The sequence below is a fragment of the Marmota monax genome, unplaced genomic scaffold (assembly GCF_021218885.2).
Source record: "Marmota monax isolate L192 unplaced genomic scaffold, Marmota_monax_Labrador192_F-V1.1 WCK01_AAM20220418_F8-fsc00061, whole genome shotgun sequence".
NCBI lineage: Eukaryota > Metazoa > Chordata > Mammalia > Rodentia > Sciuridae > Marmota > Marmota monax.
Window position 1 is genome coordinate 6,862,150 of NW_026695230.1, and position 23,465 is coordinate 6,885,614.

At 41.2% G+C, this 23,465-nt stretch overlaps 1 protein-coding gene and 1 long non-coding RNA gene across 12 annotated transcripts in view; one reads left to right on the forward strand and one right to left on the reverse strand.

The window, feature by feature from the left end:
• LOC124088645 (uncharacterized) overlaps positions 1–23,465 on the reverse strand; it is an 82,749-nt gene that overhangs the window by 44,300 nt on the left and 14,984 nt on the right. For 4 of the 10 annotated variants that reach the window (XR_009226145.1, XR_009226152.1, XR_009226149.1 and 1 more), the window contains exon 2: positions 2,531–4,083. This is a non-coding gene — a long non-coding RNA (uncharacterized LOC124088645). Of the gene's footprint in view, positions 1–2,530; positions 4,084–4,169; positions 6,877–23,465 lie in introns of those variants that run through there. The other 6 variants (XR_009226154.1, XR_009226151.1, XR_009226153.1 and 3 more) reach the window with 6 other exon arrangements.
• Positions 1,783–18,862, forward strand: E2f8 (E2F transcription factor 8). 2 transcript variants are annotated; one of them, XM_046438381.2, is made up of 13 exons: positions 1,783–2,039; positions 3,217–3,344; positions 4,986–5,264; positions 5,641–5,797; positions 7,569–7,883; positions 8,109–8,270; positions 9,833–9,970; positions 11,762–11,965; positions 12,466–12,553; positions 12,808–13,336; positions 16,912–17,044; positions 17,158–17,558; positions 18,102–18,862. In XM_046438381.2, the coding sequence occupies exons 2-13, from the start codon at positions 3,330–3,332 to the stop codon at positions 18,282–18,284; spliced, it is 2,604 nt and encodes an 867-aa protein (XP_046294337.1). In that variant the 5' UTR covers positions 1,783–2,039; positions 3,217–3,329; the 3' UTR covers positions 18,285–18,862. The 2 variants fall into 2 exon arrangements, with proteins under 2 accessions (XP_046294337.1, XP_046294335.1); XM_046438379.2 differs by lacking the exon at positions 1,783–2,039 and adding an exon at positions 2,761–2,890.

Sequence of the window (23,465 nt, forward strand, 5' to 3'; positions counted from 1 at the left end):
TTTGCTGACTGAGTCATAACCCATGCTTTAACACCTGAGTATGCAATCTAAGAAATGTCACCAGAGGAGCTATTCCCTGCATTATATGCTTTACAGGTACTTGACACTCAGACATCTGTAGCATGAGTGGCCCTCTATTTCTAAACACCAGGCATCAAATTGGCTACTTCTAAAAAGTCCCTTTAAAGGGAGCTTATGGCCCACTAGAGTCCCGTGGCATAAAAACTTGGGGTAGGTTGAACAGGGATGAATGCAAGCACTGCTATAAGCACTAATTGGGGACAGGTAGAGGTAATCTAGCAGGCAGAGGCTAAAGCAGAAGCACCAACTGCTCACCTTTCATGGATGCATTTATAGTCTCACTTTGCTCCAGAAGAATTAGACCTAACCACAGCAAGAACCTGATATTTACTGCAATACTTACTGGGACCTGCCCAGTGACTCCAGCTATATTTTTAAATCCCAGAACTGCAGGCAGCCAGTCCCCTTTGAAGTCGTTTTTGAAGTGTGTTCAAAAATAAAACCTGCCTGAAGATGGGTGCCCCTGCCAGGGATGGTCCCTAGAAGACAGGCTCAGGATGGTGCTAACAGTTTTGGGTGGCCACTGAGCTCACCGTTGAGGCTGCCTTCCGCAGGAAGATAAGCCAAACCTCATAACCCCTTAGGCCCCCAGGCCTGTGGCCAGTAGCTTCAGCTAAGTAATCCTGGCCTCAGCATCACAGCATCCAAGCTCTTATTTTGTCTAGGAAAATGTAAGAATGTCTCGGACTTAGAGTCAGAAATGGGTGACTCATTGATACACAAGTAAGCAATGGGACTTGGACAGCGTGGCCCCTATAGCCATAACCAATGGAACTTAAAGATGCAAGGTTACAGAACAGGAGGAAAAGCCCAGACCGAACACTCCCCGCTGGGCGTCCTGATCTTGGTGTGGTTGGGCAACACATGTGGTCCAGCAACCGCAGCCGGGTCCCCAGAAAAGAGGAAACGTTTAGAGGCAGAAAAGAGTGGAGCAAAAAATGAGAGCGCAAACAATCTAGGCACAGGCTCGGAACCCGGTTTCCCCCTTTTCAAAATGAGGACTTAGGACTATAGTGCCTCCTAACTCCACTGTTACTGTGGAACTTTACAATATACCAGGCTGATGCCGCCGAAGGCTCGGAAACCGAAAAAAAGAGGGAAAAGCGAGGGAGGACAACAGGAGAAGAAAGGAAGAAGCGGGTAGAAGGCTGAAAGGGAAGACACCGGACGGCACGGACAGGCTTGGCGGGTTTTCAGTGTTACTCTTCCTTCTCCCCACACCTGAGTTCTCCGGGACGCGCCAAGGCCCGCGCCCAACGAGTTTTGGTATCAGTAGCCAAACTTTTCCCTCTGCACACCAGTTTCTGGAAGTTGTGGAATAGATGCTGGGCAGCCCAATAATGCATGCTTGGTATTAAAAAGTGAATGATCCCGACGAGCTCCGGAGGGCAGGTAAGCAGACCCAGGCTAGGCGGTGGGTAAAATAGCCCCAATCTGGGGATCACAGTGCCCAATTCTCAGCCCGCGAATCCTGGGCAGGCCAAATTTCATTCACCAATTTTAGTAAGGGTAAGGGGTGTATGCAAAAAAAGAAAAGAAAAAAAAAGTTGCAGAACTTTTCCCCCAACTCTTCGAGGAGGCAGGACTAAAGGGCGGTACCTGCACCCTGATTCGCAGGCGGCTGGTGTGGAGAGGCTCGGATTGGCGCGCGGGGCCCGGGGCCGGGAAGAGCGGGCGTGGGGGAGGGGAGCGGCCCTCCCAGCCCGCGGGATCGGCTCGCGCCGGGAGCGGGTTAATTTCAAATCCGGGGTTTGACTGCTCCAGGACGGTCACACTCTCTCTGCCCGCCCGCCGACCCGCCAGTCCTGGTCCAGACGTTTCCCTCCGGCACCCACCTCGGAGCGGCGGAAAGACTGACAGACCGCCAGACACGCGGACTCCCGGGCCTGGGCGGGGAAAGGGTGCGGAGGAGTCCCCGCTCAGCCCCTGCCGACTCCAATTGTGAGGTGGACTGACAGGTCAGCGGGACGCAAAGGGACACGGCGCCAGGCCTGCCAGCACCCGGAGTGGGCTTCGGCGGGCGGCGGCGGCGGCCGTTTCCCGCCTCCCGCTCCGCGGGGGGCCGTGGAGGGAGGAGCTGAGCTCCCGCGCAGAGGGGCGGGGGCGAGCGAGGGGGAGGGGCGGGGATGCCGTGGTTCCGGGCGCGGGTTTGCCCGCGCTCAAGCCCCGCGCAGCTAAGGGGCGGTGCCGGCCACGGTCGGGCTTTCCGCGCCAAATTTTTAAATCGAAGGCGGAAGGTCCGGCCCCGCCCCTGGGACCGTCAACCAATCGTAGGCCCGCAGCTGTCCCTCCGATTGGACGGGAATCGTTGCTCTGGAAACCAGGAGGATGCGGTCCGGGAACTGTCGGGCTGGCGGCGAGCAGGGCGGCCTCCAGGGGAGGTGCTGTTGGTCTGCGGGAGGGGGAAGTACTCTGCGCGCGGAGCGGGTGGCGGGCTGGATGACCGTACCTGGTAGTTTGACTGAGCAAACGCAGCCTTCCTCAATGGAGTTGAGCATCGTGGTGTGAACCAGCCACCCGAATAGCGAATACATACAACTCTGCATCTTTAAGGAAGTCTATTAAAAGGAAAAGAGTCTTAACCAGAAGGCGCTCTTTAAATGCCCAGCAGTACCCTTAGAGCTTAGGTACTGAATTTGGAAGTTCCATATCGCAGCGCCCCAAGACTACTGCTGAGCATGTGCACATATGTGCAAGGAGAGAAATTCGGGCATCTAGATGCAGATTCGTGTCCAGAAACTTGGGATCCTGTGTGCTCAGCCGGAACCTGGGCTCGTATGCTCAGTCCGGAGCCCTGATCTGTGGACAGGTGGGTGCTTGCTAGTGAACTTGGGGCCCGGTAGAATGCCTTCTCTAAAGATGGCAAAGAGCTGTCACTGGGAATTTTGTGGGTTACTTGAAAGCTCATGACAGAAGATGGTTTTTACGAAGAAATCTATTGATGTTGGAGTTGTCTACCCCGTGGTGGGGCTATCTCTTCTGGAGATCAAGAATAAAATATAAATCCAGTTTGTCATTTTTTGTAACTCTTTGTTTAGGCGGCCTCTTGTGTCCCTGATGGTGAAGGAATTTTTAGCAAATCTACTGGTGCATATTTTCTCTAATTTTTTTTTCTATTTCCTTTTTTTCTTTAAGGATATTAAAAATTTTAATAGAATTGATTGGACTACTGGAACCATCAGGATTTGGGGAGGAACTACAGATTTTTCATTTTAAAAGAAACACTAAATGTATGAAAAATTAGCCGAATGGAGAACGAAAAGGTACTTTGTAGCTTTGGCATTCATTGTTGCAGTTTTAAATTTGCATTATCATCATGACTGAACTGTTTAATTTTTCATTCTCCTCTGCCTTATTGACATCAACCCTTTTTGGTTAGTTAGCTTTTGCAAAAACCCAGAAGGAAGGAAATTTTTAAGTTTTGAAGAAGGGTAGGATTGCCCATGGTTAAAGTAATCTTTCTATTTTAATGGTTTTATGGAAGTTACAAAGAGAAAAGGTATTTTTAAGAATACAATAAAATTTGTTAGTACATTATGAAATTTCTGAGGATTCTTAAGCAATTGGAATTCAGAAAGGGTATTTGACATAATTTGATATTGGATTTGTTTATAATTTTTTTATTAATTGTCAGCTTCTTTAACTATTAGGGCTCCAAATTCTGTCCATGAGTAAATATTTTGGAAAATTACAGAGGAATTGTCAATAGGAGTATCCCACTGGTGTCTAGCTACTGATAGGTTAAAAAAGTGAACTGAAACTTTACTAAAAGCTTTAAATGTTAAATAAGAGAATTAATATTGTTCTTGGCAGTGTGAAGCAAAGAGCAGTAGTCTTTAGCAAAACTCCATCTGTAGGTCAGTACCTCATGAGTGCACATGCTGGCAAGGAGTCCCCGCCTAGATCCATCATACTAACCGCCATGTGGGAACACCATACATGGAGTGAGAAGGTCCAGATTCCTGTGCTGTGTAACCACCTTCAGCCTTGTGTCCTCTTCTGCTAAATAGGAATGCAAAATTCAGTGAAAATACATATGGAAAGCACTTAATAAATCGTTAGGCGTCTCAGACATGTAACAACAGTACCTTCCGTGTTCCCAAAGTTTATTGAGGAGTTAGTAGTTCTCCCTGTTCTTTCATATATTGCCATTTCAAGTATTTTCTTTAAAATAGATACAGCTAGGAGCAATGTATAAAGTACCTGGTGTCTGAAAGAGGAAGGAACACAGTCTTTATTATTCTTTATTTGTGAACAAGCCACATTTTCTTCATCTGTAAAGTGGAAGGGTGGATCTGAATTTTTCTGGTCAGAAAACCTGCATTTAGGCACTCTGGATTTCACAGATTCTCTGGATTTCTGACTATATGCTACCTCTCACCTCTGTCTGCTTGGCTCTCTTCCATGTCAGTTTTGTTTAATCATCATGCAGCACCCAGTGTAGCCATTATGCTAGCTGGAAAATGGTTTCTGCCTTGGAGGCTTACTTATAATACTGTTTGGGATTATTTAAAATTAACAGGTCTGTTAGGGAAAGATGAGTAGAGATATATGGGAACTCTCTAAACTACCTTTGCACCTCTTCTCTAAATCTAAAATTATTTCAAAATAGAGTTAAAAAGTTATAAGTCCTAATCAAGTTTCTTTTTTTTTTTTTTTTTTTTATTCTTGGAACATAAGATGAAAGCATTTGAATCCATGCTTTTTGCAAACTTGAAAGTGGAAAATTTATTAGAACAGACAGTAGGTGTGAAATGATCATTGTAATATACTCCTTAATCAACTTTGATTTCATTAGATTTTTTTCCTTAGCAGTATTCTATTCATTGTATGATTTTTAGTCAAAAGCCATCTGATAAGTCTTATTCTACAATGGATCTAACTATTTACTTCTTTTGAACCAGGAAAATCTCTTTTTTGAGCCACATAAAAGGGGACTGATGAAAACACCCCTCAAAGAATCCACAAAGGTGAATATAGCACTGGCCGAGATCCAGCCTGACTTTGGCCCTTTAACCACACCCACCAAGCCCAAGGAAGTGTCCCAGGGAGAGCCATGGACACCAACAGCCAATCTGAAAATGCTCATCAGTGCTGTGAGCCCTGAGATCCGGGACAGAGATCAGAGAAGGGGATTGTTTGACAACAGAAATGGATTACCTGAGGCCAAAGACTGTTTACATGTAGGTTTTCAGAGGGCCAGTAGAGACTGGGGATTAATGGGGGGTTTGGATCTTCTGCAGAAATATTGAAAATATGAAGATCACTATCCTCAGGCTGTTCATAATAAATCCCAGAGCATCAGAAAGGTTTGAACCCCATCAACCACTGGGAATTGTGAACCTTTGAGTGATTTTTATTTCAGGCTTCCCTTTCAGATTTGCCAAGTATTCTACTGGGTCCCCCTTCCCCACCCCACTTTTTCTTCCATCTCAAACTTCGCAGCTGTCCAAGCTAAGCATGTAGATAAGTGGTGTTAGTCATCAAACACAGATGCCCTTAATAAATCTGTCAAACATTATCTCAGAATGAGATGTTATTTACCTTTTCCTTTCATAGGAACACTTATCTGGAGATGAATATGAGAAATCCCAACCAAGTCGAAAAGAGAAAAGTTTAGGATTATTGTGTCATAAGTTCTTAGCACGATATCCTGACTATCCCAACCCTGCTGTAAATAATGACATCTGTCTTGATGAAGTAGCAGAAGAACTTAGTAAGTATGCAAAGAGTTTACTGAAATGGTTAATAATTAAAATAATTTCATGGATTTAACTCCTGCAAATGCATGGTTACATAGCCAGTGTTTGTAATGGACACAAATAAGGTAACAGGGAAATTGTAAGTCTCAAAGTCCTCTTAATTAAGGAATAAAGGTGAATAGTTTCTAATTTCAGTGAATCTTAGAAGCAGGTAGGTTGTCTCTGAATCTGTTTCAAAAGCAGATACAACTCTGAACTTTCACCTTGGCCCTGTCCTTGAAGGTTAGATGTCTTCACAGTTAACAGTAAAGGCCAGCTCCTGTGAGTGGGACCAGGGTTTGTGTAAGCGCTGCCACTCAGCCACCATTAGTCTGAGGACTGATGAGTTTTCAGAATATTTTGTGTTTCCAGGAGTTACTGTGTTATACACCCTTTTGCTCTACTCTTCATAGACCTAAAGCTAGTTAGAGATAAAAAAAAGGATCTGTGGCAAATATGGGATCTCTTTGGAGTTATGTAAATATCTTCATCTAAAACTTGAAGAGATATCCTATTCTATCACTCCATAAAGAAAATTTTGCTCTTCTAATACATGTTTATAAATATCACATTTCATGAATTAATGAATATGTCTAGCTGGGTAGTACGTGCTCTTTAATTCAGCAGATATCTGTTGATCAGCTAGTATGTGCCAGGCAACGTCGAAGGAGCTTGAGATACATCAGTGACCAAAAAAGGGCAAAATCCCTTCTATGAGAAACCTGCATTCTACGACAGGGTAAGAGGACCAGGAATTGTGGAGGTGTGCTTTGCAATTTTAAATTAAGTGGTCAGGTCAGGCTAATTGAGAAGGTGGCATCTGAGTCAGGACTTGAAAGATGCCAGACAGAGAGCTATGAGAACATCTGGGAGAAGGGATTCCAGGCAGAAGGAACAGCTCAGGACTGAGGCCCTCAGGCCCAGTGGACTTATCCTGCAGGTCCAAGGAACAAGAAGAGGCCACTAGGGGGCAGCCTTTTTGAAATAGATTTTTAAGCACTTTCCCTGAAAGACTAGATTTCATACAATATTTGAACTTAAATCAATACTAAAAGTAAAATTCCAGAACAAAGAGAATCCTAACATTGTAGAATACTTATAACTCAAGTTAACTAGAATTATGAGAGTCAAAGAATTACTCATATGATAGCTGGAATGTAGGCAAAATTAGACCCAAAAAGGAATATACTTTTCAGTTTTTTTTTGTTTTTTTAAAAACCACATCATGGTTTCTGCACTTTTCTGAAATCTCAATGCTTTGTACCTATCACATTATTGTTATAAACAGGCTGGGTGTGTGTGTGTGTGTGTGTGTGTGTGTGTGTTAAGGGTGGTAGAATAAATGGGTTAGAAGGTGTGGGATCTAGAATATTAGAAACTTAGTTTTGCCATTTCCTGGCTGTTCTTTGGAGGGAATTACTTAACTGGTTTGATCCTCATCATTAAAGTACAGATAATAAAACCTACCTCATAGGTTAGGACAAAAATTTCCTGGAGCTGTATGGCACATTTTAGGCCCTCAATAGTTGTTGCTTTCCTAATTTGTATTAACTTATTTGTACCCTTCGACAGCAGGGACATGTCTTTCTCACCTTTGCACTGTTTGTTAAGTGTATGTGCCTCCAATAAATAAAATCACATTATCCAGAACCTTCTGACAAAAATATATAGAATAAATGATTCTTAAATTCTAAACACATTATAAAAGTATAATCCTAATAACATACAATTGTGCATTCTTTGTAGATGTTGAGCGTCGACGAATTTACGATATCGTGAATGTACTAGAGAGTTTGCACATGGTGAGTCGCCTCGCCAAAAACAGGTACACGTGGCATGGGCGACATAATCTCAATAAAACTCTTGGGACTCTAAAGAGTGTCGGGGAAGAGAATAAGTACGCGGAGCAGATTATGATGATCAAAAAGAAAGAATATGAACAAGAGTTTGACTTTATCAAGAGTTACAGTATAGAGGATCATATCATCAAATCAAACACTGGCCAAAATGGACACCCGGACATGTGTTTTGTCGAGCTCCCTGGAGTGGAATTTCGGGCAGGTAAGAAATGGTACTGAAAAGCCCAGGCTGCATGGTACTTTTCGTGGGTCTCAAGAAGAGACCCCACAGAGAACATTGCTCTAAATTAGCTACTGCAGCTTTGAATGTTAAAATACTGCAGTTGTCAGCTGGAAGATCAGGTGGTGGTATTTTTAGCCTTGCTACTTTAGAAGTCACTTGTCCCTTCATGAATTTTAATTCTCTAATCCTCATCCTTCTCCAAAGCTTCTGTAAACAGCCGCAAAGACAAGTCCTTAAGAGTGATGAGCCAGAAATTTGTGATGCTGTTTCTGGTGTCAACGCCTCAGATAGTAAGCCTAGAAATTGCTGCCAAGATTTTAATTGGGGAGGACCATGTGGAAGATTTGGATAAAAGCAAGTTTAAAAGTAAGTGTCATGACTACCAGGGAATTTTGGACCTATCCATACAGTCTGAGTTACCAATTGATTTCCAAATGTATTGGGCATATACATGTCTAGTTATGCTTCAAAATTTTCACTTCTCCCCAGGATCTGTGATGGTACTGCTTTAGCTAAACTGCAGGATTCAAAGATATATATATTTAACTATTCTTATTTGTCTGACACTTTTGCTTCATCTGATACTATAACATTGTCCCTATTTTACATAAGTAGAATTTGTACTGTCTGGGGTCTAAATGAGCAATAATTTGTAAAGTAGGATCAGACCCTAGATCTCTGCTCTTTCCACTGATGCTGAAATACAAGGGTATATTTAGTTTAGAAAATTGTCCCCTGAAGTGACCTGCAGTACGGATGGCATTTGAAAGAAGGATCTTAGATTACCTGCTGTCAGTTTGAAAGGGACCATAGATTCGGTTCCTGACACAAAGCTCTGCCTTCATTGCAGAAACCTCCTTGTGGAGAAAGAGTAGAGAGAAGATATGGAAAGAAGAAGTGGTCAACAGATGTGTATCTTTCTCAGGGGCTGGCCTGGATGTGGGCCACTCTGTATGGGCCCTGGCTGTCTGGTGGGGAAAAATCGCCCCCAAGTAACCTCAGGCAGTGGTGATTGCATGAGAGCTCCCATACAGAAACAGCTTCCCATCCTGTAAAGTAGTCATACTCCTATGGAAGTATATTCAGGATTGATACTGTATAAAGACCAAATTACATAGAGAATAAAGGTGATAATGCTGGCAAATTGGCTTGGGAGGCCTACAGCTTGAGAAAGCATACTGATACTACTGGTGGGTTGCCTGCTTTTTCTGAGTCACCTGATGGTATTCAGCTCTCTATTTGACTGGTTAGTCACAGTTTTGGAAGCTATTCCAGGAACTGCAGATGTGTAATTTGCTGAATCTCCAGGAAATTCAGAACCTTCTGGCATGGCTATGAAGGAGAATTGATTTATAATTTTTTATACTATCAAGATGGAAGGGAACAGAGAATTGTATTGTAGCAAAACTCTTTAATAAAATACATGAGATTTGTAGAATTAACAAATCTGTCTTTACATATAAGGATGACCTAAAAATTTATAAATTTTGTTGGGTACAGAATTTTCCATGTTTATGATATTAAATAAATCTTATTATAAACCATCACATGTAGAAAAGCAAAACAATACACTGATGCTATATTTCCATTTGTTCATAAAATTCTTCTCTTTAGAAGTTTCTGAGGATTGCTGATTTTTTTCATAAGTAGGGTGATCTCATCAAGTTATTTTTCCTTTTGCAACTTGTACTATTGTCATTTCAAAATTCAGGGCCAGCAGTAACTGTCTTTTAAATATTCAAAACTACTCTTTTGTTTTAATTAAAGCAATATCACTAGAATAACTTAAAAGGAGTTAGATGTTTCTATCTGACATTGATGGTTGGGATAGCTCTTAAAATATACATGAATTTCTTAGGAAGCAAAATCCTTTGATCTTTCATTATTCTATTAAGTGGCATATATGCTTTTTTTTTTTTTTTTCCTAGCAAAAATTAGGAGGTTGTATGATATAGCTAACGTTCTGAGTAGCCTGGATCTTATCAAGAAAGTTCATGTTACAGAGGAAAGAGGTCGAAAACCAGCTTTTAAATGGACAGGCCCAGAAATCAGTCCAAATACCAGTGGTATGTACTTTTCTTTCATTCTTTGCTTCTTTTTTGAATTAATGCACATCTGGATAGATTCTCCCCCTTCCTACCCACACCCCACATGAAAAAGGTCATAAATAAATAGTTAAACAAAACAAAGATGAGTGCTAGTATAGAAAGTTGGCTACTGGTTTCATCAGCAACCTGAAGTCTATAACCACCCTCCCACCCTGTGTACAGGAAGTAGAATTTGTGTGTGAAAGGATTTGATAAATTTAAGGCACCACAGAACATACAGTACTACTGCTGTGTATGTATGTTTGTTCAGTGACCACAACAAGACTTGTACATCAAGAATACGAAAGTAGGGGCTGGGGTTATGGCTCAGCAGTAGAGCACTTGCCTAACATGTGCAAGGCACTGGGTTCCATCCTCAGCACCACATAAAAATAAATAAAGGTATTGTGTCCAACTACAACTAAAAAAAAAAGTTAAAAAAAAAGAATATGAAATTAATGTATTCTGATTTCAATGTAGAAATAGTTCTCCTTTCAACTCTGTGAGGCTGACCTCACATTTTGGATTCTACCAAAGATCCTCATCCAAAACTGCTGGACCTTGAGACCTTTGGAGTTCTAGCAGGGAAGTACAGCTACTCATATGCCCTTGACTAAAGAACCGTTCTCTATTAGGGAAGGTTGCCCTCTTTGACCAAGCTTCAGAAGGGATGTATATGGAGCAGTGAGGGAGGAAGGGTCACCTACCTAGCCACCAGATCAGCTTAATCAAACCTGGTGATGAATGGGGTGACAAATGTCACAGCCAAATCACCCTCACATCCCAGAACCACTGGAAAATAGCAGGAACATGGGCCATGAGAGGAGAGGGAGACCTAGGTTGTAGTCCCAGTTCTGCCACTCAATAGCTGTGCGACTTCAGGCAAGTTACTTCTCTAAGACTCACTTTCCTCCCTGTGAAATGACTTTGCCTTTGCAGGCTTCTTATAATTTTGGCTGTGATCTCAAGGAGAGGTCTTTTGGTGCAAGAATTTGGAATAAAGGCTCTGGGGCCACACTGACCAGGAGAGTCAATGCCAGCTGAGAGACCTGGAGTCGTGGGTTAAAATCTGTGTGTCTGTGCTCCGATCTCTGACAGGGATGCATTTCCCTAGAAATACCTGCCTCCTGGACCTCATGTGAGGATCACTGTATTTCATGAACTCTTAACACACCACTCATTATAAGACACACAATTTTTTCATGCACTAAAAACATAAAAATCAATAATGATTATATTCTAGCACACCACTTGTTGTAAGGTACAGTCTCAGTATCTACAGGTTCCACATCCAGGGATTCAACCAATTATGGGTCAAAAATATTCAAAAATAATTTTTTTGTCTGTACTGAACATGTGTAGATGGTTTCTTTATCATTATCTCCCAAACAATATAGGAAATTCATACCAAATTACTGCACCAAATATAGTATAGTTATATAGTACAACAAATATTTATATAGCATTTATATTGTATTGGATAAGTAATCTATAGATGATTAAAAATATCCAGAAGGATGTGCATAGATTATATGCAAATACTATGGCATTTTATGTAAAGGACTTGAGCATCCATAAATTTTGGTGTCTGAGAGGGATTCAGGAAACAATGCCCTGGGACATTGAGGGAGGGCTGTAAGGTATAAATTCATTGATACATTATGGAATAGTAGCACATTATCTGTATTCTATAACTGTTGCCACCTTTATTTCATATCACAAGAAAGCCAAACCACCTGTACTTTAATACACTGAACTTTTCCATTTCAGGCTCCAGTCCAGTCATTCCTTTTGCCACCTCTGATTCGGAGGTAAGGCGGTCTGCAAAAGAGAACTGTGCCAAAAACCTCTTTTCCACACGCGGGAAACCAAACTTTACTCGACACCCATCTCTTATCAAACTGGTGAAGAGTATAGAGAATGATCGGAGAAAGATAAATTCTGCTCCCAGTAGCCCTGTCAAGACCAACAAAGGTATGTTTTCCATAATATCAGGACTACGATAGAAGAATTCCTTTTTATCTGATTGCTTTTAGCTTACTAGATCCTTGCAATAAGTGTTAAAAGAATTGTTTCAATATCCATATGTCCAACTCCTCTAACTCATAAGCCTAATTTATATATGAATTCATGAATAAAAAGTAATTTGTAGCCGGGTGCAGTGGTAAATGCCTGTAATCTCAGTGACTCAGGAGGCTGAAGCAGGAGGATTGCAAGTTTGAGGCCAGCCTCAGCAACTTAGGCCCTAAGCAATTTAGCAAGACCCTGTCTCAAAACTGACAAAATAAAAAAGGCTGGGGATGTGGCTCAGTGGTAAAGCACCGTTGGGTTAAATTCCTGGTACCCTGTGCTTATTGTTTAGCTGCCATGCAATATTGGGGCAGGGGCTGTTCCTTTGACTTCAGTGAGGTTTCATTTGCCTGAACATTTATTCTTTAGATTTACCCACCTTCTCCTCCTTTTTGTTTCACCAGCTGAGAGTTCTCAGAATTCTACATCCTTCCCGAGTAAAATGGCTCAGCTTGCGGCTATTTGCAAAATGCAGTTAGAAGAGCAATCAAGGTAGGTTGGCAATACTCTTTAGGAACAGGATGGATTATTTTTGCATTGCATTAATAGAATTGCTTACTTTATGTGAGAATAGTCACTCACCTTAGAAAATGAAGAGATAATCATTTCCCTATCTCCTACTCAGTCATTACAGGAAATATGACCAGGTTCATAGAATTGCGGCTTCAACCTCAGGCTCAAAATGGTAGGACATTTAGGATAAAAATGTATTTCCATTGTGTCATGTTTTAAATCTTATCTTTTAGTGAACCCAGAAAGACAGTGAAAGTACAGCTAGCAAGATCTGCGCACAGCAAAACAGGGACCCCTCTGGACACCCCAATGAATGCTGAGCTGGAGCTGACGACACCATCCCTCATCCAGCCCCTGGGAGTGGTCCCCCTAATTCCTAGCCCATTGTCACCAGCAGTGCCTGTAATCCTACCTCAGGCCCCTTCAGGCCCATCCTATGCCATCTACTTGCAGCCCACCCAAGCCCAAACCATGACGCCACCCCAAGGGCAGAGCCCAACAGTCTGTCCCATCCACTGCTCTAAAGCTACTGGATCAAAAGACTCCACAGATGCCACCAGTGAGCCCACCAAAGATGCCACAAAGTCCAGTGCCTCCTCCAGACCTGGAAGCTTGCTGCCAGCACCAGACAGACAAGGGGCAAAGAACCGAAACAGGGAGGCGATTGGAGAAAAGGGCTCAAAAAGGGCGAGCCTGCTTGAGGACAGTGGTTCCAAAAAAAAATTTAAAGAGGACCTAAAAGGACTTGAAAATGTCTCCACAGTAAGTAAAACCTCCAATTGTGCTTTAAAATGTGAGGGACTGAGAAGAATTTGGTGGCTTGTGAAATTTATCAGAGCAAAGAGCAGTCTTTCAGAAGATAGGGAACTATTCTTCAGCATCCGTAATTCAGATGAGGCCCCAGACAGTTAAGCCCCTGACTGGGATGACGGCAGGGCCATTTTTAACTTTTGGAGGAAGGAATTACTTACTCTCTTTTTAAAGCACCACGGGTGGTTGTCCTTAAGTCCATTTCTCCATCACACACTGGAATGCAAACACCTGTCATGAAGGTCATAAATAATTTACAAGCAGACATAACCCTGAACGGATGGGTGCCTAGGGTTCCTCTAACTCCTGCTTTCTGAGTCATTTCCAAATATTTGTTTGATATCATTTAACTGGAATCTGTTGCCTAGAAAATAATGTTACTCTACCTCAAATTTAAACCACCTTTTCTATTTTGTATAAATAGAAAAGTCAAGCTGATCTTGACAAATTGTAGGTATATTAGATGCATTGCTTTCTACAGGTATTGACATTCTAGATACTTTTTTCCTGGGTGGAGATTAGTACAGGAAAGAATATTTATTGAATGCCTATCCACATGCCAGGCATCATAGGTATTACTATTACCTACATTGTCTCATTATCCCCTCTTAGGACATTTATATATGAAAGACATTATCATCAAATAAATACCATTAGACATAGAAGTAGAAGTTAATCTTTCATTTTGCTCCTGCTGTTAATTCAAGTTATTTTACTTCTCTATGTCTTATTTTTCTTCACCTATAAAGAATTTATTCCACCAATTTTCCTGCTCACCTACTGCGTAGAAAATGCTCTGGATCAAATCTAACCCAGCACCTGCCTTTGGTGGTGGTAGCTCCTGAGTATTTGCCCTGTGGCCATATTACAGTTTTTGTGGGATTAAATGAATTTATTACATGATGATATTCATAAAGGGGTTTGTGATTCTTTTAAGACATCATATCAGCTGAAGGGCATTATCTGTAACTATTGTTATTAAGGAAGCTTTAGAGTTTGTCAAATCTTCCCTGAGGATAGCTTCGTGGAAACCATTCAAAACACCTATTATCTCACACATTATCGTTTTGCTTTTAATGTGCATACTAGGGGAAAATCACAAGGCCGCCTTGATTCAATTTTCTGGGAGGTCCATAATCTCTCTGGGCCAATGGGTATGATTTAATGTTGGGCTCCCGTTGCTCCCTGAGTTATTCAGGATTAGTGTTTTCAGTGTGTAGGTCCCCTGCTTCTTTTTGTTTCATCTCTGGGACTTCATTTTGAACCATTTCTTTTTAGCATGGACTGAACAGAAGAAAAAGAAATTCATCTGTTCATTTGTTCAGCAAACATTCACTGAGAATCTGCAGTTGTGGGGGTAGATGAAGACAGTATGCAAATAAGGACAGATGTATTAGTGAATGATCAGAAGGAGAAAAGATGAAGCAGAGGTGATAGGAAGAGGGGTGAGAGGGAGGCTGTGGCTAGAAGAGATGCGGTTCAAATGGAAATATGACAAATTTGCTCGTTCTGCTAAGTTAATAAGATCTGATACTTTTTGAAAAGTAGAATTGCCATTATAGGTTAAACAATTTTATAATAAATGTAGTTTGTTAAAAATCAAATAGTTATTATGAGAGTCCTACAGGCTTTACTGAAGACTTGAGAGAGTTAAACCAGCAATCATAATAACTTGTGCCTGAGAGAATATGACTAAAGATAACAGCAGTTATGTATGTGTAAAAGACCTAGCTCTACCCCTTAAGAATTCTCTAGGGCTGAGGGTGTGGTGTCATGGTAGAGGACTTGTCTCGAATGTGTGAGTCTGGGCTCAATCTCCAGCCCTAAATTTTTTAATTTTTTTTTTCTGCAGCTCAAGGTACCAATCAATTAGTAATGATTTTGAGCACTACCAAGCATCTAAGAAACAAAATTTAAATCTTGTGATATACTTTCAGCTTTGTAGATTTTTGAATTCACTGGTTCCCCAGGAAAAAACCTATTAAGTGCCAGATCAAAGTGTGGTCTGTTGTTTTGACAACATAGAGAAGAAAGGTCTGAAGGAAGACAAAAGACGGCCCCTCCTTGTAAGAGCTACTTTTTAGCTTTCGTCAGCATGGAGCACAGTGAGGCTAAAGCAGACTTTTCAGGCAGTTCAGCCACCCATGGAGACTCTGTGTTCGGTGAGGTAGAGCGATCTAACAGGCAGAGTGGGAAGTAGATGCACCCTGAAACAGGGGCCTTTTCTATTTGGAGTATTATTGACCTGGAGCTTTTGGTCAATGATATTTGGGCCTCTAATATGAAATTAATCTGTTTTCGTTTTCATCTGTCATTTTTCAACTGGTGTGCTTTAGTTTACATGTTATATAAGGCTACTTGGCATCATCAGAGTAAGCAATACTGCAAAGAAGTACCAGAAAAAACTCTATACTCATACAGTTCCTTTGTTCTAAATCAGGGGTCAGCAAACTTTCTGTAAAGGGCCTGACAATACATTTTGGTTTGGGGACATATGGTCTCTGTTGCACCTACTCAATTCTGCCACTATAGCAGGAGGGCAGCCATAAAGACAATAGACAAATGAATTGACATGGCTGTATTCCAATTAAACTTTCTTTACAAAAATAAGAGGGTTGGATATGGTCATAGACCATAATTTGGCCACTCCTTTCTCTGACTTAACATTGCTTAAAATGTTTTCTTTGACTATTAGTCCCTTAACAGCTTACCAAAAACTTTATTGCCAAATAGTCTGGGAAATGCTACATGCAGTATACCCCACTTGGAGATTAATAATGCATGCTATCATTAAAGTTTCTTGAAAACTCTCTTTGTTTAATTAATTATTTCCCAAACATATTTGACCATGAACCAAGTAATGCCTGTTTGGGTCCCCAGGAACTAGGGTTCCTCAGAATATTCTTTGGGAAATGGTTCTACATAATTCAAGATCAATCAGGTAATGGCCCAGCAGTGCCATATGTGGTGTTCACCTGCATTAAACTGGGTCCTGACAGCACCACATCATAGCAACAACCCTGATGGCAGGTGTTAGGATGTCAGTGTGGAGTGTTATGTGAGTCCTACCCCTAAGCAGGCTCAGATGGCATTCAAGAAACAGATGCTGGGTGCTGTGCTCTACACCTGTCATCTCAAGCTACTTGCTAAGCAAAGGCAAGAGGATCACAAGTTCAAGGCTAGCCTGGGCAACTTACCAAGACCCTTTCTCAAAACAAAAAAATTTTAAAAGGGTTAAAGATGTAGTTAAGTGGTAGAACTCATGCCTAGTTTAATCCTTGGGCTTAATCCCCAGCACTGCGAAAAGAAAGAAAGAAGGAAGGAAGAAGAAAAAGAAACAGAGGCTCTACATTATTCAGGACAAGCATTGGAAAGGTGGGAGGATACTGTCCTCTAGGAACAAACCACCTGAGGCTTGATTTGATGAGAAAAACAACTACCGATAGATATTAACCTGGAAGAGTCACATGGCCCTTTTCTTCCTATAGGATTTGTGTAAGACTAAACGCTTCCTCTTTGTTTTCTAGACCCTGTTTCCATCAGGATACCTAATCCCCCTCACCCAGTGCTCATCCCTGGGGGCAGAGTCCATTTTGTCTAGTAAAGAAAACTCAGGTGCACTTTCCCCGAACCACAGGATCTACAGCTCCCCGATTGCAGGTGAGTGTAGGCAAATGACTAGTCAAACTTGAACCAGTCTCAAGTTCACTTATGCCTTGTAAACTTCTCAAATGCCTGTGCTTCTAAGATATCTTCCCCTGTTTTTCCCCCAGGTGTTATTCCAGTGACAACCTCGGAACTCTCTGCTGTTAATTTTCCCTCTTTTCATGTCACACCTTTGAAGCTAATGGTCTCACCAACTTCTGTGGCAGCTGTTCCTGTTGGGAACAGCCCGGCTCTCGCTTCGACCCACCCCATTCCCATCCAGAACCCAAGCTCAGCCATTATGAACTTCACCTTGCAGCACCTGGGACTCATCTCCCCCAGTATGCAGGTGTCTGCCAGCCCTGGGCCTGGAACCAGTACCATTCCTGTGTCCCCAAGGATAGAATCAGTTAGTGTCATACCAGAAAATGCAGGTTGTCAGCAAGGAAGGACCATCAGCTATGACTCACCAGTTCCAGGCCAGAACCAACAGAATGGACAATCAGTTGCTGTGCCAGGGGTACAACAGGTGAGGGTGTTTCTCTTTAATTTTATTACTCCTTGAATTTGTCTCTTTGTTTTAGTACTGGAAAGTCAACCCAGGGGAGCTCTATCACTGAGCTACATACCCAGTTCTTTGTATATTTTATATTGAGATAGAATTTCACTAAATTGCCCAAGCTGGCCTTGAATTTCTGATCCCCTTGACTTGGCCTCCAGGGTACCTGGGATTACAGTCGTGCACCACAGTTACCTATTAAGTCCCATATATTTATATCATAGGAGATTTATTTTTGCTTTCCTTCTTTGGAGAGGGAGAGGATGAGAGTTGAAAGCCTACCTTCTTTCCAGACCCATATTATGGGGTTATCATGAGATAACCCAGTAAGATTTGTCTTCCCTTAGCAAAAATTATTGAGAATATATAAAACTCATCAGGCTTCCCTAGCCAATTTTAGAATATGCTGGTTTCCCAACATATGACATATCCATCCAGTCCCATCTTCCAAGTCTGCAGGTCATATGTATTTCTGTGTGTTTAACTCCTTTCTCCATCTCTCTTTCCAATCAGCCCATTCCTGTGACACCCAAAGGGTCACAATTAGTAGCCGAAAGTTTCTTCCGTACCCCAGGTGGACCAACCAAGCCAACCAGCTCATCCTGCATAGATTTTGATGGTGCTAATAAAATGACCTTTGGAGCCCTCTTTGTCCCACAGCGAAAACTGGAAGTCTCAACAGAGGATGTCCACTAATTGACAGACGTTGGCTTAATTTAATTTTCTAAAGAGTTATTTAATGGAGAAGATGTACAGAGACTGTTTTGAAGAACATAATCTCTGAAAATACTGTGAATACATTGGGCTTTCCTCAATGTCAAAGCAGATACTTGTTTTCATACTTACATATACATCCACACACAACCAAATATAATTGTATAATGCCAAGTTCAGCCATCAGTCCTATAAAATAAAAGTAAATGTTGAACTAAGGTATATTAACTTTGGGGTAGGGAAGATTCATTACTTCAGTTGTGCCTATACTATTATGCAAAGTAACTGTATTAAAGTTTACTTCCTTTTGAGTAAATGTTTAATATGCCTAACACAGCGTTCTCTTAAACTTTTTGCACAAAGACAAGGCTGTGTAATGTATAATGTTGTATTTTTACATAGGATGACTATAGAGATATTTTTTGTAATTCCTTTAATCCATGTTGTTGTAGTATGTCTTTGTAGAGTTTGCAACAATCCTCAATCAGGTCTATGGAAAATTATTTATAAAATGTATTTTTAATCATAAGTTGTTCAAATTAAAACTTTTCTAAAATGTAGTTAACATTTTTATTTGGCCACCTAGGGCACTGTTGGGATAAAAAAAAAAATCTAAGAGGCAGATTCTTGATAAGGAGAATTCTGGGTTCCTTTTGATATTCAAAGTTTGATATTCAGAGTTTCTGCATTTCTCCCCACTTCCTTCCTGTGACCCTCAATATTGTTTAGAATTGTAAACTTGGCTTTGGAGAGGCTGTTGCTTGGCCAAGGACACCCTGCGAAGTCCCATGTCCTTCCCACCCTGCTGAGGGAGATGAGAGATGAAAGGCGGAAGCTGGGCTACTTCCTGGCCTGGCATGACTAGCCCCTATCCCAGCCTCCTGCTCCCCACTGAGGAAGGTCTGCCTCCAGTCCTCTACCACACTTCTGGATAGTCTCTCTCCAGGGAAAGGAGAACAGCAATAAGGACCCTGATTTCCTCCATATTATGCCTCCATGAACTTCCAAGAAAAGGAATGAGCTACAATGTGTTCTATATCTGCTTGTTATGGGACAAACTGCATCTTGAAAATTGACAAGAGCCTTTCCTGGGCAGGGTTGTGTATATGTGTGTGTGTGTGTGTGTATGTTAGTTACTGGGGTCTGAATCCAGAGGCACTCTACCACTGTGCTGCATCTCCAGCCCTTTTTATTTATTTAAGACAGGGTATCATTGTTGCCTTAAACTTGTAATCATTCTGCCTCAGCCTCTCAAGTACTAGCTAGGATTCCAGGTATGTGCCACCATACCCAGCTAAATGGCCCCTGCTTTTAAGGTACTTAGTTAAGAAAGACATGAAAAGATTAAGCCTTTCCATGCAATAAAGAGAAGTTGCCAGTGGTCTATATAGACAAAAGAGCTCAATAGAGCTACTAGGTTTAATTTCATACAGAACAATAAGAAACACCAACCCAACTACAGAAATAATGCAAGGCCATTCTGCTTCTGTAGCTATGGCTCTGAGGAGGTGGGGGCTCTCATTCCCCCTCCTTTGGCAACTAGAGAGGATAGAGGTCAAGGTTCTGTTCTGTTCCCTTCATCAATTCTCTATGTGAAGAAACCTCTTTGGGAGAAATCAGATGCACAGGAAGAAAGAAGGTATGTTAGATGCTGAGGCAGCAATGCTATCTGTCCCACCCAGTCTTCCTCTCTGACAGATTTGTGAGGCTTCCCCTCGATCACCACCTTCTAGGTCCTCACCCTCGTGTGATCCCCTTCTTGTGAGTATGGGTGGGACCTGGCTTGCTTCTTATCAATAGGCTATAGTACAAGTGGTAGGGGTGTATGATTGTGTGGTTGTGTGATTGCATTAGATGAGTTATAGAAACTGACCCACTGGAGTCTCTGTCCCTTGCTGGCTTCAAGGAATCAAATTATGTGAGAGAACCCATGGTCATGGACTGTGAGCAGCCTGTTGGAGCTGAAGACTGCGTACTGCCAGCAACCAGCAAGAGACTGAAATCTCAAGTCCCACCATTAGCTCCAAGAATGGAAATCTGCCAATAACCTGAGTAAGCTTAGAGCAGATCTTTCCTGAAATCAAGCCTTAGGTGAGATAACAGCAACAACTGCCACCATGATCGTAGCCTTGTGAGACACTAAGCCAAGGACCTAGGGTCTAGGCCCTGCCCAGACTCCTGACTCACAGAAATGGTGAGATAATACAGGAATGCTGTTTTAAGATGCTGTTTGTGGTAATACTGTTAAGTAGCAATAGATAACAAGTACAGCCACATAATCCACCAGTGTCCACAAACATCTTCTTTCTGTTTTTTCTGTTATTGTTCATTGGTTTTATAGGCATTCATAGAAGGAAACATCACTGGGACATGGTAACTAACCCCAAAGACTTAAATGAAAGAACATTCCATTCATTTTTACAGTTGGAAGCAACTGTAAAGATGCGGGTAATAGCACAGTAGAGGGCAAAGTTATCTACCCAGCATGCGATTTCTTTTCCCAAATCGCTTCTTCATTTCCTCTTCAGGAATTTCATTTTCCACACTGGATACAGCACAGTAGACTGTAACTGGGGGCCCAACCAGTGCCTCGCAAGAATGATCTTTGTGTTCCGCTCAAACCAATCTCCCTGGAATTGGATGCTCCATTTCATGGTGGTCTTGCATTCTATTTCTGTAGCTGGGGTTCCTACTTTGCAGCTTCCACAAAGGCATCTGCCCATATTCACACCTGAGTTTTTGCTATTTTCTAATTCTCTGAACCTTTGCTATCCTTCCAATAAATATCTTTTGCTTAAAGCAGCCAGTCATTTCTGTGACCGACAATTAAAAGACTTAACCAGATCACAGAGGAAAATCCAGGACCAACACTTCCCAGTTTTCAAATCAGTTAACTCCTGCACCCTGGGCCCAATAAAAGAGTAAACAGAGGAGGACTTCAGAAATTCTTATCTCTCCAGAAAATGCAAGTAACTCACTTATGTTCCAGTGATGTAAAACACCATTTCAAATACCTGAAGGGGAAATAGTTGAAATAAGAGAAGGAAATGAGAGCAACAGAATTGATGCAAAAAAAAAAAAAAAAAAAAAAAAAAATTCTAAACCTACTTTAAAGCAAATTCCTTCATCCTTGTCCTTTTCAAGTGATTAGTGTTCCTGCAGATAAAGGATAAAGAGATTTTCAGAACTTAAAGCAGATAAGCTGTCTGAGCAATCCTATTAATTATATAAGAGCATGTGGGTTGACTGCTGATTCTTTACAGTATTTATCAACGACAGGTAGTTTTCAAATCTTGAGGGTCTAAAATAAAAGACAAGCTCAAAGAAAACCATGTCATTACTTTGGGTTGAAAAAAAAAACATCAATCAATCTCATAATTGACTTTTAAAGGAGTGGTTTTACATCTCAATGTCCCACTTGAGTGAACTCAGTCAATGATTTTCTCAATTGCATCAGTAGCTAAATGAGGACTTGTCATGATTGTCAACATTTTGTAGAAAAATATAGGTAGGGAATATATTATCAGTTTCCTCCAGTAGATCAACAACATTTTTGAAAGACACTTTATACAGATAATCTTCAATTTACAATGCTATGGCTTAATGACTTTTTCACTTTCTTACGGTATGAAAGCATTACACATTCAGTAGAAACCATACTTGAGTCTTGATTTTTTTTCCTGGGTTAGTGACAAGCTGTATGATACTTTCTTGAGATGGTGTGCAATGCAGCAAGCCACAGTTCCACTCAGTGATGAGATTCCAAGGGTAAACAACTGGCGCCCTGCACTGTACTGTGTTGCTAAGCTATAGTATTTGGCAGGGATTAGGAAAATTAAGTGCATTTTCAATTTACAGTATTTTCAATTTATGATAGATTTATAGGGATATAATCCCCTAATAAGCAGAAGAGAACCCTTATGTTGAATTCTATTTATAAAGTATTTATTTTGTTTTTATACACAAGGAACACTGTGTTGTACAAAACAATGTCTATCATCCTACTTTGTTTAAAAAAATCCTCCATAAGTGACTCTCCTAAAAGTTTATCCTGAATGAAAAGCATTCATTTCAATTACTATGGATTACAATCTTTCTAAAATTATAATATACATTTCCCCAATTCCTGAACAAAATACATTGAATATAACCTTTTTGTTCAAGTTTCAGAAATTCATGAACATAATTGTTTTGTTCAAATTCAACCAACACTTAAACCATCCAGCATCCAGGGGCTACTAAATGTATAAGTCTATATTCTCCTACAATTAATGGCTCAGAATGTTATTCTTTTTAATCTCATTTGTTATGGCTCTTGGTTTCCAACTTTGATAACAGCTTCTAGTTGCCTTGTTTTTCTACCCTCGGGATAAATATCTATCTTCTGACATTGGAAAACTGAAGGGTTCCAGAGGAACTCAGGTCACCAAACTCACTTTTATAAACCATTCCAAACCAGTTGGTGTCTAACTAACCATTCAAGGAGAGCTCCCTTCCTCTCCCATGGGGGAAAGGGCCATAAATTCATGTCAGGTGCTTCCCTTGGCAATCAGTGGCTCTCTCTCTGTACACACAAAACAAAGCTTCTTAATGCAGGGTATCTGTGACCATGATGGAATATCAGGAATGCTGAATATAAATTATATACCTTATTTTTTAATCAAAATTCAACACTTGGACAATAAGAGCATTTCTGCACAAAGGTATTTGAAAAACAGGATGTGTTCTAGGGGAAGAGAAGGACTTGGGAGACATAAGGAATCATTTTTATTGAGAATCTACTATTATACCAACTGCAAAACAAAATTATGAGGTATTTATCATCAGCCCCACTTTGAGGACTCTAATTTCAGAAAGTGAGAGGATTACATCTCAATCACACAGGAAAGCACAGGGCCAGCATGGGAGTGCAAACATGCCTGGTGACAAAGTCTATGCTGATTCCACCACTTCACACTCTAGAGCCCAGTCATCTGGGAGCTACTACTCATTTAGAGACTGAAGAAACAGGCTGATTCCAGGTTGTGCATGACAAATGGGAACGGCACTTCATAGCACTAATCCCAAGGCGTGACAGCTATTGCTATTTCGGGCTCTCTACCTGTGTTGATTTATTCTAGATCAAGTTGCTTAAGTTTGAACAACATTTAAAAAAACTCTTTA

Coding starts and splice junctions, on each gene's coding strand:
- E2f8 (XM_046438381.2), top strand. Junction 7,884..8,108: donor TGGAGTGGAATTTCGGGCAG/GTAAGAAATGGT, acceptor CCTTCTCCAAAG/CTTCTGTAAACAGCCGCAAA. Junction 17,559..18,101: donor CTGTGCCAGGGGTACAACAG/GTGAGGGTGTTT, acceptor CTTTCCAATCAG/CCCATTCCTGTGACACCCAA.